The sequence below is a fragment of the Adiantum capillus-veneris genome, chromosome 15 (genome assembly GCF_014529385.1).
Source record: "Adiantum capillus-veneris isolate H3 chromosome 15, ASM1452938v2, whole genome shotgun sequence".
NCBI classification, from domain to species: Eukaryota; Viridiplantae; Streptophyta; class Polypodiopsida; order Polypodiales; family Pteridaceae; genus Adiantum; species Adiantum capillus-veneris.
The window spans coordinates 129,613,656-129,632,063 of record NC_140945.1 but is presented as its reverse complement, the minus strand read 5'-3'; the positions used below and the strand labels follow the sequence as shown (position 1 = coordinate 129,632,063).

The 18,408-nt window shown below is 38.5% G+C and overlaps 1 protein-coding gene across 1 annotated transcript; it reads right to left on the bottom strand.

The window, feature by feature from the left end:
• Window positions 1-1,133: 1,133 nt before the first annotated feature.
• On the bottom strand, window positions 1,134-10,650 carry LOC147441486 (putative cytokinin riboside 5'-monophosphate phosphoribohydrolase LOGL10). Its single transcript, XM_086483122.1, has 7 exons — window positions 9,726-10,650; window positions 8,351-8,448; window positions 7,592-7,622; window positions 7,321-7,420; window positions 2,373-2,443; window positions 1,544-1,687; window positions 1,134-1,376 (listed from the first exon to the last, which is right to left on the bottom strand). Exons 1-7 carry the CDS (start codon window positions 10,095-10,097, stop codon window positions 1,299-1,301), a joined length of 894 nt encoding a protein of 297 aa, XP_086339248.1. The 5' UTR covers window positions 10,098-10,650; the 3' UTR covers window positions 1,134-1,298.
• Between the last annotated feature and the right edge of the window lie 7,758 nt (window positions 10,651-18,408).

Genomic DNA, 18,408 nt, shown 5'->3' with positions numbered 1-18,408 from the left:
TATATTTATGTTCTTAATACTATCCACTCACAATTGCGAGTTTTGCCAAAATAAATAAATAAATATATATATATATATCTCCACTTAGAATTGTGAGTATGGCCATTGCCCAACAAACCCGTTGCCTTGTTGTATCTTCATAGCCAAACATGTCGCTAGGTTACAAAAATTGACTTATAACTTTTAAGATATTTTATCATTAGCAAGGCAAAATGAAAGCGTGGGGAACCCTTTCAAGTCTTAACACTAGTTACCCACCACGACCACTAAGAGGTACCCAATTGTAGAAAATCAAAAAATCAATCATTAGTGGAAGGTGGGAAAAATAAAATATTAGTGGAAGGGTGTTAGTTTTAGAAATTAATCTACATCTCTCTCCTTGCATCATCTGGGGCTTCTTGAAGAAGCTGGCGTGGCGGTGACTGCTTCTCTCTCTCTCTCTCTCTCTCTCTCTCTCTCTCGGTGAGGTAAAGAAGACAAGGGAGGCCATGACACTATTGACATGGAGATAATTTATATGGAGCTTACTTTGGAATTCACATTAAAGTGAATTAATTTGAGACTGAACTAGAGAGTCGGATTTGATCCAATTTGTCAGATCTTGATGCCAACAAATTTTTCATACCTATTGCTCCCTTGTAAAATTTAATAAAAGGCTTTTCTAATGGCTCTAAAAAAATATAAAAGGCTTTTCTAAACACCTACCGGCTCTAATAACTTGAAAACACTAGAGGAAAGAAAATCAAGAAGAAAAACACAAATGTATAAGGTGCATGCAACCATCTCTCTCTCTCTCTCTCTCTCTCTCTCTCTCTCTCTCTCTCTATATATATATATATATATATATATATATATATATATATATATATATATATATATATATATATATATATATATATATATATATGCACACAAAAAATCTTCTTTCCACCTCCATGGTCTTTTCATTTCCTAAACTCACCCTTCACTTATGCACTCGAGATATTTTGAAAGGATGTTTAATTTTTCGAGATTAGGGAGACCTAATCGTGAGGGTTGAAAAATTGTAGAAATGTTAAAAAAACTAGATTGTAGAAAGCACAAGACCAAGTCTCAAGGCTTCCTTGTTAACAAAGGACATCAAATTCCATTAGAAATTATTGTTACTCGTGAACCACATCACCCTAACTCTCTCTCTCTCTCTCTCTCTCTCTCTCTCTCTCTCCACCTCTCCACTTTTGCTTTGATAATTGAAATTTTAGCACTAATGTCGTACAAATGGCCACAAAATTGGTCAATATCCATTGTAAGGAAACAAATCAAGTGGAAAAAAACTCAAGTTGCTGAATTTCCCAGCTTTGGCGAGAAGCAACTATGTCGTGAACCGGCACATATTCCTAGAATCATGAAAATCAAGAAATTAGGCAAATAAAAAAGACTATTTCAAAATCTTTTGGAAACAATAGTTTCAATTATACTCTAATGTAAACACCAAACATTACTCTATCCTGTTTGATGAAGATGCTGTCACACATTTAATCAGGAAGAGCTAAAGAAAAAGAACCTGCATTTTGGTTAACAGTTCTTTTGGGGTTGGAGCAGAGAGGACTATCTGACGAGCTCCAACTTTCATAAAGCCTTCCTCAACAGACTTGTCAAACAAGGTGAGGAGCGAGTCGTAATATCCGTCAACATTCAAGAGCCCCACCTAACACCACAAATTTTCTATTTTCAAACATAGTGCTCAATCAAGCAAGCTATGCTCATTATGAGCAATGTAAGGGAAATAGGAGCAATGCCATCAATCCAAGAAGCATTTTGAGGCATAATTCCTCACATAATTCATGTTAAGGCATTATATAATCATTACATATTTCATTTTAAGGCATTATTTATTACCTCACATTCTAATCCTACATAACCCCGACAGAGTGAAAAGCCTTCTAAATCTGTTTAGGGATTTCAAAGTGAGGTTGCCTTTTTTTTTTTCTAGGTCTAGCTAGCTATTTTAACAAGTACAATTTGCCCAAAAATATATAAATTATTATTGGCATTTTAATTGCAATCGCCAAACTCTGACAACGAACATTACGGTAAAAAATGGAGTTATAATTTGAAAAATTAATTTTTTTGCAACCAAGATATTTAAACTACAAATTTTGCACGTATACACACGGTGCTTGCAAAAATCGATCGTTAATGTATTCTTAAGTATCTAAAATTGCAAAATTTCGGTTAGAACCTGAGCTTTTCTTGAAGGAAACATGTAAAATGTAAAAATATTAGAAGTTTTAGCATAAAATTCAGAAAATTCTTCAAAACCCGACAGTTTTAAGTGTGTCCTTTCCACATCCGCACATAGCACATGCACGCACACGAGAAAGCATGCTTACCGGCTTATCATGAATTCCAAGCTGGGACCACGTTATCATTTCCAGCAATTCCTCGAGAGTGCCATATCCACCTGACATAATTCACAAAAACATGCACATAAACAATTAGTCTCTTTTGTGGATACCTAATTGGATAGCACCTACAAAATCGAGGGGTAATCTTCCTTTCCATTATTCAATTTTTTTTTCTCAAAGAGAGGCAAAGGTATGATTGCCAATCTCATTTTTTGACCCTTTGTCAAAGGACAAAGTAGCATTCCACATCTTCCCTCGCACTTTTGGAGTTTAAAACTAGCAAATCCTCTACATTGTACACATAGCAAATCTAAGCCAACAATCACTTAATGGGTGCTTGTGCACTTTGACACAATTCTTTTGAAGCTTGTTTCTCTTAATTTAAGAATAACTTGAGCATCGACGACGAGAAATAAGTTTCGCATGCATTTGTTCGCACTCTCACAAGACACTCTAGTGCTGCTATTTAGCGCTATGTGCTCTTTCAATTTTAACGTGGGCTCAATAATTTTGAGAGGCACCTTCACTTGTCTAATTCTAAAGGTTATATATAATTGAGTGTATGTTTTCAAGGTAGTTTTTTGCTTTTTTTTAAAAGGGGTCTCACTTGCAAAAAGCTCAAAAATAGCAAAAATATGCCATGGAGAAAGAAACCTTGGACTCAACTATGTGTCAAAAAGTTAAGTAGTTGAATTATGTCCATAACAAAAAAGAGTGTGCACTCAAAGTGTAAAGCATCTTTTGGCAAATAAAGGTCAAAGCCACTATGGACTAATGCAAAAAAAAATTGCGTTTTTTAATGGAAGCCGTTGACATGATGATTAGAAGAAGCATGCCATCAGTTTTCAATGAAGATGCTTTCCCCTTTTTCTCACTCACTCACAAGATTTTTGGAAAGATGGCTAGCTCTCTTTTGCGTGTGATCCAAGCTCACTCTCTTGAGAATTGGAGCTTTTTGGAATGTTTACCTATGTCTCCCCAACTTTTGGTCTTTTGCTCTTGGGCACACCTGCATATCATTCACCTAAGAGGCTTAGGAACCCTCCTCAACACCTCAAAAGCCTACTTTTCCTTACCATTTGGTCTTGGGGCACACCAACACCGTCCTCAACACCTCAAAAGCCTACTTTTCCCTACTATTTGGTCTTGGGCACACCAACATCATATTCACCTAAGTGGCTTAGGTACCCTCCTTACTCCAACAACAAAACACAATCATGCTTGTTGTGGAAGTGTAGACATCGTTGGACAATGGTCACACGCAAGACAAATTCTCTATAGTTCTATCCTAGACACTATAGACCATTAGCCTTTTGAACATTGCGTGTAAGACGGTGGGCCTAGATCTTGTGGATAACCAATGGCTAGTTGTGATAAGAAAAGAAAGGGCTCATAACCTTAGAAGAACACAAGCGGAACCTTGATCAAAATTTGTTTGTAGCATGTAAGAGGGCTGATTTTTGACTTGGTCCCTTGCCCTTCGAATTTCCAACATTTTCGTTAATTTTTTGGCATTTTAGTGTATATTTTTAAAGAGCAGGTCACATTTTGACTCGGAAAAAATGAGCATAGTATCGCCAAATGGGTACAATTCCCCAAACAGAAGGCAAGAACATGAATCTCTATGTTTGTATCTTGACATGTACATGTAGACAGAGACTTTCATGATATAAAAGACAAGACTCTTAACATTGCTGTTGCAATAGGGTGTAATTGTGATGAATTGTCCATAAAAGAGAAAACGAGACAATGAGATTTTGGACTTTCAAGCCATAGCCCACTTAAGAATCTTACTACACCATCAGAGTCTACATGGTAACATACAAGTATTCCCTGCTATTGAAGTTGGAAATCACAAAAACCTATTACGCATAACCTAGAATTACCGTGTTGAACTACACTACCTATTACTCACAAATAATATTCCTAGTGACTTAAAAAACAAGGTGAAAGTTCACTATGGCCTACATAAAGCTATTATAAGAATTTAATAATAAAAAGTTTTTTCTTATAGAGAAAACAAGAAAGTAACATTAATTTTTTATAACATTTGTTATCACAATGGTGAAAGCGAACGAGAAAGATTGTCTGTGCTTCAATATGCAACGGCCCTCTTTAAAGAAGGAAGTACACAAATGTCAACACCTCTCACAAAAAACTTAGATTTTTTTTTTTGGTGCTATTTGACACTTATCTTAGAGCTTTATCCAATGGTTCACAATTGCACCAAAATCAAAGCTTTGATACTACTGAGGACTCTTTATGTAGTCCAAAAATAATTCACTAGCTACATAGTGCAAGGATACCCTAAAGAGCACAAAAAAAAAAAAAAAAAAAAAAAAACCAAAAGAAAGTAAAGGAGAAGAAAACACAAATGTCCCAATGGGCACTCTACTGTCTCCTAATGTCTTTTGATTTTCCACTTTCCTTTGTCTTTTCATTTCCTAAACTCACTTAGAGTAAAACGTTTGAAATGTTGAGTATGCTCCTCAACGTCCTCTATTTTGGGAGGGCTCCAATAGAATTGTGCACCATTGTTTTGAATTTGTTTCCATGCAAATGACATATTTTGGTACAAATGCTAAATGGTTGAGGACACATTAACATGTGTCCTCAACCATTTAGCATGTATGCAAAATTGTTGATACAAAAATAGCTCTAATAAAAATTGGGAATGCTTGTTCCTTTGAGCAGCAAATTTGTGAAATTTATGACATGCATTTGAATCATACATGCCGTTATCATTACTAGGAGTTTCTCCTTACATGGCCATTTGTCGACGACATCTAGTGCGAGACGAGAGTCATTTTGCATGGACCATCCAACCCCTACTCCTTGGTATCCTCTACGTGAGGCCTCTAATATAGAAAAAAGGGACGCATGCGATTGTGTTAACCATCCACTTGTGGCTCCTCATTGTTCACTATGTGAGGCTTCTGCCACTCTCACCTACCAAGTGCCCTCCCTGTGGCATGCCTTTTTTGCTTGCTCTTCATCTACCAACCCACCACATGGCATGTGCCTTGCCTTTGTCTTTCTTGCTCCCAAGGGATCTAGCAAGATTCCTCTTAATTAAGGACAAAACCACCCGGCTAGCACCCTTATTGGTTTTTAAAGTTCTTATGAAAGTTAAAATATGTTTTTTTCTATGTTGTAAATATTGTAAACAAAAAAGGTTTCATATTTAATTTATACAACTAGCCAATAGGTGTTTTCCTTAGGTGGCATGGCCTTTCTATAGTGATTTTATTGAAAACCTGATCAAATTGCATGCATGTTTCACATGCATGGATATGTACATTACATGCACATATATATATATATATATATATATATATATATATATATATATATATATATATATATATATATATATATATATATATATATATATATATATATATATATATATATGAGAGAGAAAAGGAGAAGAGAAAAGTAGATACAAATGAGGTTTTGAATATGGAAGATAGTGGTGTTTGCCTTTGACATGTTGAATAACAAAGAGCATTTGAATAAGACCTACTATAGTATATTCTCTTTGTAGGAGATCATCAAACCCAATCTCTTCAGTGTTTCAAAGCTTTAGTAAGGAAAACATGTGATTTTGCATGCCTTTTTTCGTACTGAGCTCATTTTTGTAGACAAAGTCTATATAAAATACATTAGTATAAACGCACTTTTGCAAAGCATTCAATTTGCTTGGAAAGGAGATCACAGTAAAAATGCATAAGAAAAACTAAAATATATTTGGAGGAAGAGTATCTATAAGCATCATATCTAACCAAACTAATCTGTAACTTCATTGAGTTGAGTGAAATCCCACAATGTTTGCATCTAGACTATCATGACATTCTTAGTGCCAATATCCTAGATTCACCGGCGGCCGGGAATCTTTGATAGGCTATGCTTCTATACATTTTTCTAACTTGAGGCTTTTGGCACAATGGATCTTCCATTGACCGCATCTCATCATGGTAGATCCTAACAACAATATTCATATATTTTGTTGCCTTGTTTTTGTTCTAATTGCCCGGATATGATATGCACAGTACCAAACTTGTGCACATCCTTTGGGGGAGGGGGAGGGGGATGGGGAGTCGCTCACAAATATGTGAGTGTAGCACATGAGTTCAACAGAACAGGTTACTTAGTCCCATGTTTTTCAATACATTTTTAACATTGATCAGAAGGGTATCAATCAAAGTCTGATGGCTGGAAAAAGAGGTGTTATAATATTCATGAAAAATCTATAGATATGGGGTCTTTAAATTAGGCCTTTAAAGCATATAATAGTTCTGGTCAGCCTACTTTATCATTCTAAAAGCTTGCTTTACTAACCATGCTTCCATTAAAGAAGTTGGGTGGCACACCTCATTTATCAGTGAGTTATCTGATCTAAAGCACACCTTAAATCTCATTTTTTTTTTTTTTGGTGAGTCCACTCATTCTAAACAAAGCTTTGAACCTATTATAGGTCCTGATCATAACTTTGCCACTTGATAGGTTTTCAATCAGCTAGCTTTACCAAAATTTACAATATGTTGCTTCAATTTCTTATTGCATGGAATATTTCTTTTGTTGCAATCTCATTTCCAAAGAAGAAAGAAAGGTAGTTAATTGCTAGGTAGTAGTCAACAATTGAGGTTCAAGTCACAGCGTGTCTGGTATGCGAAAAAAACGCTTTAGAAGGGAGAAAGACGTACAAAATTTTGATTGTCTTTTAAACTAATCCCTCCATTTAAGGACCTCATGACCTCTTTTTCAACTTTTTGTTCCAAAATTCTTTTATTTATAAAAAGTTTGTAATTAATTGGTCCCAAATGGCCTCATGACTTTCCTAGCAAAACTAATATTCTTTTGTTAATTTCGAATTGCCAACTTGAGCCATCACCTTGTTTTTAATAGCACTAACAGAAAAACTATGTATTACCTGGCATGGCAATAAATGCATCGGCTATGCGTGCCATTTCCGCTTTGCGCTCATGCATATCTGCAACCACCCTCATCTCCCCTATAGCTTGCTCTGCCATCTGTCATGATGAAATGTCCAAAAGCTCAAGGAAAAAATTTATATCATTAGTGACGTACACATCCAATAACCGAGGAGGCATCTTGGAGTGTGTATAGACTCCCTAGGCCTAATAAATAATATAAAATCCTTGAGTTTCAATTTACTAGGGTTGTGAGGGAGCCACAATTACCTGATGGGAGGTTAGAGCTTCAGGAATGACTCTACACAAACAATAAAACCACCATTATTGTTTGAACGTGCTAATTAGTTGGGAAAAAATGACAGCATGAGGAAGCATTATGCCAAATTAGGTTACCAAAATCGACCTCAATAAAAAATGTAATTAATTAATTGGTATTAGTAATAAAGTATTTTATGATTACCTTAACGTGAATGTGGTTAATTATGAGAGATATTAGTATGGGCTAATTTGGGAACATAAACTTTCAATGAAAATATCAATCAAAGAATTAAGCTTCATTAGAAACTATGCACACTTAATTAGTAGAAAACCTTAATCAAAAGGACTATGCATACTTAATCAAAGAGTTGGGAACTTCATTAGAACTAATTAGAAAAATGTCTATGTATACTTGAAGCTGCCTATAATAAATTTCCAAACATTAAAATGAAGCAAAAAGTGTGAAATGAGAGAGAAATAGGTCACTAGTAACACAAAAAGTTTTGGACATATTCTCACAATAATTCCCACATCATGACTTATAATTACCTCAACACCATGAGCTTTTGTGAGGGAGGCATGGCATATCTAGCTAGGTATGCCGTGCCTCCCGAGCAGAAGCTCATGGTGTTATGCATTGTATGAAAAACATTGAAAAAGGTTCCATTTTCCTACATGAGAAAATTTCTAAATCTTCTTGTGTATAACTTGGAGTACCCTTGCTACTTTTGACTAGCATCAGAAAACTTTGAATTGGCATTCCCTTACCCTATAACATGGCAACCTCCTTCGAAGACCGTCTTGGATATGAGGCCCATTAGCCCAATGCTTCCACCTCCATATACAAGCTCTACTTTTCTGTCCACCTACAGGAAAATGATCACCCTATTGCATTAGAGAGAACAAGCAAATTATAAGATGTGTAGTATTATTGATAAACTAAGGCACAAAGTGAATGAGATATGAGGTTAAAAAATATAGAAAGAGAGTAGAATTATAGCTAGCAAAAAATGGTTTTCTGATGAGAGAATTCCAACAAATTATATATTAGCAAGACAAGACAAAAATGGGTTAAAAAAAAGACCCTGTGGTAGGCTTATTGAGCTCTCCAGGGACTCACTTGCGTGCATGAGATGCCCCTTTTTTATCCTAATTAGTTAGGACTTTACTTGCGTGCAAGAATGCCCCTTTTTATCTTGATATAATCCTTTGTATAATGCACCTTTCTTCCCTTGTATAAACCCCCCTCTCTCACACGTACGCATGTGGTAACGTTAAGCGAATCCCTCCGGGTGTGAACTTGGGAGGTTCAATCTAAACTAACATAATATGGCGGAAGGGGGAGCCCTTTACACCTGTCGAAATCTGCGACATGAAGGGTAAACTCCAAAACTGAGAGAAGTCCTTGTGCACACAATACATAGGGAGGGAGAAAAAGAGAGAGAATTTTGCCGTACTAGTCCTTCTTAATGTGGCATCTACAAACACATAAACAAGAGCTTTGAAATGGATGACTCCATTTGGTTTTATGGTGTAGGGAAACAACACCAAGGCTCGAGTTGGAGGCAATCTAAGTTGAGAACTTATAAAGGTGGTAAGGTCATTACACAAGCTAAAGGCTGGGGATACTCCAACGTGTTGATTCCTTGTAGGTGGCCATGTAGGTAGGTAGAAGAAACAAGTGATCGCATGGGGAGGCCCACACAGATCATGCAGAAAATGGATGTTTTTTTGGCCTGCTAAATTCAGGCCTAATTAGAGGAAGGCATGTTTTTGTATTGCATCGGCACAAGAAGATTTAAAAATTATCATGTAGGAAAACAAAGTCTTTTTCATACAATGCATAACATTGTGATAAGATCATGAGCTTTTGCTCAAGAGGCACCGCATACCTAGCTATTGGGGGCCAGTAGGGGACCCCCGGCCCCCCACTAGGCCGACGGGTCCCCTACCCCCAATCGTACCTAGCTAGGTATGCGGTGCTCCCTCACAGAAGCTCATGATGTTGAGGTAAGTTACAATGTGGGAATTACGGTGAGAATTTGTCCAAAACTTCTTGTGAATATTGTGGAGAGTGAATTAAAATCTAGTAAGCCAGCTATGAATGAAAGATCAGCAGTTAGAATTGAGTTAGGGTTTGTACCAATTCTTTGCCGAGCTGAAGCGCCGCCTGGCTAAACACGGCCTTCTTGCCGCTCTTGCTCCCGCAAAACACACATATCCTCTTGAACTTCGACTTCTGCTCTATCTCTTTCTGTAGCTGCATCATCTCCGCCTCTACTTTCATCATGGGCGCCATGGCCATCCCTGGTGCTCCATCACTCCTGCTACTCCCGTCATTAATTTTACGTGCAGGGGCGCCACCTTTGCAGTCCTTGGTACTCATAGCTTCTTCTAATTTCACTGACATTGTTCCATTGCCATTACTCTCTGCTGAGTGCTGCTTCTCATCTTCATTCATAACCCTGCTAGTGGCTACTCTAATTACGTGGTTAGCTGCAGGGTGCTGCTCCATATCGAGATTCTAGGGTGTAACGTTAAGAGGCTGTTTGATAATTTCTGCGAAACAGATGATTAGGGCACGCGTTTAAGGTGCGCCGCCATTACTAATCTTATGTAGAATTGTAACGCTCGTCTCTGCTAATTGATAGCTACTTGCAGCATTGAGAAACAGCTAGCGCAGAGATAGATAGTGAGAGAGAGAGAGAGAGAGAGAGAGAGAGAGAGAGAGAGAGAGAGATGTGGTCTGTGTGTGTGTGTGTGAAGTGTGTGTGTGGGTAAACGGGGGAGCAGAGGGGCTGTTCTTATAATTATGCTGGGCGCTATCCCGAGAGAGAGAGAGAGAGAGAGAGAGAGAGAGGTGTGTGTGGAAAGCCGTGCGAGAGAGATATGAAAGCTGAGCGAACACTCCACCTGTGATCCTCCCCAGCTCCTACTCCTCGCCGACATTTCTTAAGTAGCTGCCCAAAGGAGCCGCATAATCTTTTGCGACAGTGTTTGTTTATTAATGAGGGGAATTTGATAGAACAATTCTAAAGGGAAGGTAGGCTCGTAGACTGAAGTCTGAAACTGACTGTAGCGCTGTCTTGGCTGCACGGCTGTTGGGATCCCATATTCATGTGCGTGCGCCTCCTCCACGCAAGGCAGCCACGACTCACGAGCACACAACACACACGCATACAAATTTTTTACGCGGATCTGATCTCTCTCTCTCTCTCTCTCATGACACACGGTCTGTTTTTGACTTGGGTAAAATGTTCTTTTGCATAGTCAAAGCTCTCTCTCTCTCTCTCTCTCTCTCTCTCTCTCTCTCTCTCATTGTGTGTGTGAGAGAGAGAGAGAGAGAGAGAGAGAGAGAGAGAGAGTGAGTATGAGACTCAAATAACCCTTCCCTATCACCCAACTGTGGTGGATTGGTCTGGAGAATTCCCTCTTTATTAATGGGTAATAGGTCTTGAGTTCAAAACTCATTGGATAGATTTTTGACGCCCCTTGGGAATGTCGTACAATCATTAAAACTTCTCTTCTTCTTTCTCCTTTTCCTCTCTCTCTCTCTCTCTCTCTCTCTCTCACACACACACACACACACACACACACACACACACACACAGTACCGGTACTGGTTCTACTACTGATACTGGTACTACTGTTATTGCTATACTTGTACTGGTAGTACTGGTACAATATATACTAGTACTGGTATTGGTAATTACTGGTACTACTAGACGATACTGGTACTGATACTGGCACTATACACTACTATTATTTATACACCTATACTGCTACTGGTAGTACTGGTTGTATTGGTACTATCTATACTGGTATAGGTATTGGTATTGGTACTTACTGGTACTGATACTGACACTATACACTACTGGTAGTGATACTCCTATATTGCTACTAGTAATACTGGTACTAATATTGATACCTATTTGTACTACTGAACTATACTGGTACTGGTACTGGTACACACACACACACACACACACACACACACACACACACACACACACACACACACACTATGGTTAAACATCATGAAGTCAGATACTTCTTTCCCTCATAAGGTTCCTCCCTTTTTTTTATATATAAAAAAAACAAAAAAAACAACACCCCCCCCCCCCCTTTGACAAAATAGGGCCTTCATTGCTATATTGCACCACCGACTTGGGTATTGGGCAAATGGCTCGTAAAAAATCCTCAAAACTATCATGACAATAAGAAGGCGGCTCCTTCCACCCTCGGACCGTGTAAAGGCGCTCCCTCTCCCCTGACAGTAATGGCTTCTGACGCGTGAGAGGACTCCCGCAGCAAGGGGCGGCTCTGCTCTCTTCACTTCAGACACTCAGGAAGCGTGCATACCAACCTATAAATTCTAAAGGTGAGCGCACTCCTTTGCCCTCACTTAGCTTGAGAGTCAATGTTTTGTGTGGGGTAAACCCGATTCTGTGTCATTTCTACTTGAAAGCCCGAAAACAATGGAGCTTGCTGCTCAGACTCCACAGGTATTATAGTTTACCTAAACTTTCTTTTGTCATCAGAGACCGACTGTTGTGTTTTTCTAAAAAATGTTTTAACATGGGGCTTGATCAAGCCTAATGGGTGTTATTTCGTGACCAAGTGTGGTTCTTAAGATATTTTAGCATAACATATGGTTGCTAATTACTCAAAGGCTGTTTTTGCAGTCTTTAAACTGACTGCAGAATAGGCATTTTACTGGTTTTTTGGTTTTTTTGAGTACTCTGCCTGACGGGCTCTCTTCGAGCTAGATTGTAGTAGCACAACAATGGGTAAACAGTTGGTATATAACACTAACTAACCGGTTCTTTTGGGCTGGGGCATGGTTTAGCATTGCCTTAAAATATTCATATACATATAATGGGACAGTATGGTGGGCCGTTGAACTGCTTGTGCATAGAAAACAACTATTTTTTTCTTGTTTTTTGCCTTTTCTATGACTATACCAACGAAGGAATGGAGTTTGTTTAGTAACTATGGGCATGCCACACCCCCATCTGCTATGGGCTGAAATGGTATGATATAAACATCATGGTAATACAAAGGAGAGGTGTTCCTGACCCTGGACTGGTTTTCTGCCGCATCTTTTAGTAAACTATCAGGGTCTGTGTTTTTTTTTCTTCGTACTGTGTGTGGTTGTGGCACCATTTAGTGGTTGTTTTGCAATAAGGGTAGCTTGAGGAAGACTGGTTTTTTTCGACAGACATTCGCTGTGGCTCTTAAATATTGGAGCAAGGCATTTTACTATGGGGATAAACACCTAAGGGAGTGATGTTAAACTATACAAATGGCCATATTGGGTTACCTGCGCATGAGTTTTTTGTTATGGATTTTTTGTGGTAAGGCACGTGGTTATGAATTATGGCATGGTTGGCTTCAATCGGGAGCTTGTTGGTATACACACTCATAAACTGGTTTTTTTTTTTGAATGAAATTACTAGGCCGAGGCATGTTTTAGCATTGCCTTAAAACTTCATATGCATAGAATGGGACATTATGGTAAGCCTTGGGACTGCTTGTGCATAAAAAACAACGGTTTTTTTGGCCTTTCCTATGGCTGTACTAATGGAGATAAACACATGAGGTAATGGTGTTTGCTTAGTATGGTAACTAGGGCATGGTACACCCCCATCTGCTATGGGCGAACATGGTATGATATAACATCATGATAATGCAAATGCGAGGTGCTCTTGATCTTGAATTGGTTTTTTTGCGTCTTTGGTAAACTGTCGGGGTATGTCGGTTGTTCATACTGTGTGTGGTTGGCACCTCTTAGGCTAGTAAAAAATAATGACTGGTTGGAATGATTTGACATACATTGGTAGATAGAATTTTTTGCTACAGACTGTTTCTTGCTACTGAGTGTTGTACTGGCTCTTTCTCGAGCAGTCGTCACTGGTTTATAGCTACTGGTTGTTGTTGGCTCTGCAAGTGGTGCGCTACTGGTTGTAAAAGTGACGTGTGTGCGCATACTGAATGATTGGGGCGCTGTTCTTAACCATTACAGGGCGTTAATTTACATTTTTTTGACATATTGCATGACGTGCAGGATTGGAAGCTATATGTTAAAAACTACTTGTGTTAACTTGGCGTGATAAATTGCTGGGCTTAAGTACAGCTTGGCGCTTGTAATTTCATATAAAAACAAATGGTTGGGGTGGTACTCATTACATCTAGTACCTCTGGTTGATAAACAAGTAATGTATCTCACTCAGTCAAGGGCCGGACAGTGTCGTTCTTGTAAAATGGATAATGACTTGTGGATATCATTGGCATTATAAAGGTAAGTATATGGATGGTATTTTTAGCTTTGGCATAGCTTCCAAGCTATGATTCAAAAAATTGGGATTCCATGTGCTAGAAAAGGTCGGACATGACCTATGTTTGAATAAAGGGATACCAATGATACCATGGGATTACTAAGTCTGAAGGTAAGTATATGGTTGCTATTTTTGGGCATAAGCATAGCTACCGAGCTATGGATCTTGAAATGTTTTTGACTCTTGATGAACTTCACCACTCACATTAAAAAGTAAAATATATCACTCATTTATAAAAAAAGAGACTACTAAATAACCTAGCTTGTCTAAAGCAATTAAATCCTATAAGATGGACATGTATAACAACTGATATGGTCCATTGATACCTGTAAAACACATCCAAGGCTAACTGAATTGTTGTCTTGTTTGGATGGATGCAGGTAAGGACTCTATCTTATCTTGGAGGGTTTCTTTTCTTTGGCAAGCAACATTACTGTTATGAAATATCCATTGAAAAACGGGGAAGTTTTTTTACTACCTACCACATTGAAAGAGGATCTCTTTCTTACAATCATTGCACTTAGATAATTCTGATACTGAGTTATTTTTGTACAAATCAGTTCATTGATCCTTGGCCAGTTGTCTTTTGAATGTAAAAGTTCAATTATGTCTTATTAAGTAAGATTTAATACAGCTACACACATCCTATACATAAGGTCTCCCCTCTGGGGAAACCGGGAGGCTAGCCTAGGAAATTTTCGGTAGAATAGAACTCTAAATTGGGACCCACAGTCGTTAAATCCTTCATCGGTAGACTGGTGGCCCCTTTGTTAGACTCTCTTCTGGTCCCCTGCTCACGGCTACCATAGTCTCTGACTCAGCCGGTTTAAGGTTTGCAGGACAAAAAAAAAAGACACTTTTTCTAATCTTTATATCAACAGTGTTTCAGGACTGCTCACAATATAGATTGACAGCTTGCATGAGTACAAATCACAACCCTAAGAATCACGCAAAGATCCTTGACCAGATCAAGCTCTTCATTAAAGACCATGCACCAAAAGATACCATAGCTGCTAGAACTAGACCTTTCCTTGCTAGGAAAGCGAAAACATGTATCACATACTATGACAAGAAATAATTTACATGACCTCAATTTGTTTTGCAGACTCTTGCCCTTTCTCAAGGTTTGGAACTCACCTCGGAGCCCCTCTCTGTGGCCTCGTCTCTGGTCCTCAGATGTATTAGCAGTTTGGATGCGTCACAACTTATTTATGATTCTGCCCTAATTTCAGACAAGAAACTTTCAGTCTTACATATGTTATCATTTAATGATTGGGTAAAAATTCTAGCATCTTTAGACAAAGACCCTCTAGAAGGTGTTAATCTACTATCCCAGTACATTGCCCAACTTCCCGTCCTTGCTTTACAATATCAGCAAGAACTTGCCCTGTTCGCTTCATCTGGTGCTGAGCTGACAAATTTCCTTAGAAAACTCTGTGGACTTAATCCATCATTTGTTTGCACCCCTAATACCCCCGCCATCCCTTCAAACAACAAGTGGCATCTTCTGTCGGGATAGCGCCACTCTAGAGGCAGTAAAAGAGTTTTAATCTAACCTCTGCTATCTCAATGATGTCAATCTCCTTGAGATGGTCCCTAAAATCTCAAAAGTCTTCCCTGTCTTACCTTTAAGACAAATAGAAATTGAGTCTCTTGGTGTAGACCATCAACTCTGGGTTCTACCAAACAAAGCCTTCTTGGCTCCTATTCTTAGTGAAACCTGGGTATACTTGGCCAACCTCCCTACATCAACGGCGGAGGACTGCAAACTTAAAATTCTAAAGGGAGGACATTTCTTGGACAAAGGTGAACTGATTAAAGCCCCTTTTAACCTACACCTGATCGAAATCTCCAAATGCCCATCGAACACTGGATTGTACATACGTACTAAAGGTAGGATGGAGTTTGCTAAAAATAATCCGGACTTCTACACAGAGTCTATATGGAATATCTTTCGCCCCTATGTAAAATGTGCTTGCAGATTTCTAGACCCCAAGGCTTCTTGTGAATCAAGCATTATGTGGTTTGACCATGCTATATGGTTTGTCCTCAACCATTTGGAACTTTTATTCCCAGAGAAACCAGTTGACTTTCATCTATCCCTCATTTGCTCTTGGCTAGGTGGACAGGCCAAGCAGATTGTGATTGTGCAAATTGCCTTTAACATCTTCCGAGGACTGATGCATGATATTCTGAAAGAACTAAAACCGGAGGAACCCGGTCTTTACCTCACCACATATGCAAATTACAAAGGAGTCAAATTCATCACTAATCTGCTAAAACCATGTATTGAAGAAGATGATTCCCCTGGCTTTAAAAGAGCTAACTCTTTAGCTACTCCCAACTCCTTTACTTCCTTTTTTTACACCTAGCTCCTCATCTAATCGAGGAAAATCTTGTAGCATTACTAGAGGGAGAGGCAGATTCCCGGCTATCATAAACTTCCCTGAAATCTAACCCTTAAACATATTGCAGGTATTTACAAATCCATGTGGAAGAAGAGTTCTCAGCAAAGTTGATTCGAATTTTGGTGCTACCTACATACACTGTCTTTATCACAACATTCTCCTTTAATGGATCCCACCCAAAAGTCTCTTTTGTGAGTGTTTTGACATATTTTTTGGTAATCATAAACTACTTGACAACATTCTCATTGGATGGAGATATCACCATCCTTTAAAAGGATTAGTTCTTAACAATGACTTTCTTAGACAAAAAACAATCCCTCACTGTACTTGCATTCATTTTCCCGCATTCTGTAGGATTTTTAAAGAATGTGGTAACCATGTCTGTACTCAGAACCTCAACATTATCAACAATGCTACAGTACGTAAGCTCCTCGCCAAAGGACTTAATCACATTCCAAACTATCCGAAAAACCCCTACCTTGCCTTAGCAGCTTTACTTAGCTGCCTCACTGACCTTGTTAGTACTCTCCGGTTGGAGATGACAGTCCTACCGGACTTAAAAGAGTTAGTTAAGGAATGCTTCCTTTAAAAAATCTCTCTACTTCCTAGAAAATGGCTTTCTTCTGATAATTCTTGGCTTACACCTCAGTTGGCCGTCGACTTTCAACTGATCTCAGAGAATTGGTTGGTAGTAGGGCTTGACAAAAGCTCCAACTACCCTACTATTATGTGTAAACAACTAGCTTGGAAAGCTGCACGGGAACGAGTTGCAGGAAAAGAATTCTATCATACCAACAAAACACCACAAGATATTTTCAACAAAATCTCTAAACATCTAGGACAGCTAGGCTACTCTATTAGTGACACCAAGTTACCAATACTATTTCCGACTTATAAAATCCACAAACATAAATTCAGGTGGATATTTGATGCCTCCAATTGTATCTTCACAGATATCACCAAAGATATTACTCTTTGCCTTGATCTTATTCTCACAGAATTTGAAATCATCTGTGTAGAAAAACAAAAAATTTGTAAGGATTTTCTTAATATCCAATGCAATCCCTTCTGGCTTACAAAAAATGCCACAGAAGTTACACTTAACCTTCCTCAACATATTTTTCACATCTTTACAGCTGATATCACACAGTGCTACTAAAACATCCCACTTAATGGAGATCTTGGCCTTAAAACTGTACTTGCCAAAGTCATTAACTTAGCATTTACCAATGCCAAAAAAAGAAAGCATCTCTTTATCTCTCTTGCCAAAAAACCGAGATGGATTCTAGTATCTCAATCCATTAACCCTTTACATTTTCTGGTTGTTAAACAACTGTACTATTGTAGCAGGTGGCGAATGCTATAATCAATGCCTTGGAATCCCAATGGATTTCTCTTGCTCACCACTTATGTGTAACATCCACTTAGCTTTCTTTGAGTACAAATGGTGCCTGAAAAACATGGAAACCAACCATGAAAATCTTGCACTATTCAAACATACCTTTAGGTATATGGATGACATACTTAGTATCAACAACAGATTATTCTCATATGAGATTGATCAAATATACCCCCATTGCCTAAAAATTGAGCCAACTTCTATCCCGGAGGACTCAACTCTTGGGAACTTCTCCAAAACAGCTCACTTTCTTAACCTATCAATATCCCTTCACTCTCCGTCTCTACAGGTGGATATGACTTGAGATTCATCTGGAAAAAGGATCTTCTTAAACTACCACACATAGAATTCATCAAAAGAAATAGCAATAGGCCATATAAATCCTCTATCAGCTCCTGTATTGGGCTTCTATACTGAATCTGCTACTCTTCTTCTTCACCTTCCATAGCTTGGGAGGAAATTTCAGTACTTATTAAAAAATACTGCCTAAATGGATTCAATCACAATCAGATCCGTAATACCATCACTCAAGCTCTCATTAGGCACAATTGGCCTGGACTGTTATTCCAAAAATAGAGTCTTATCCCTCTCATAAGGTAGTAGGCCCATACACAATGGGCCTACTACTGACCCATTGTGTATGGTGCCTGGGTTAGGGCGGGTACACACACACACACACAC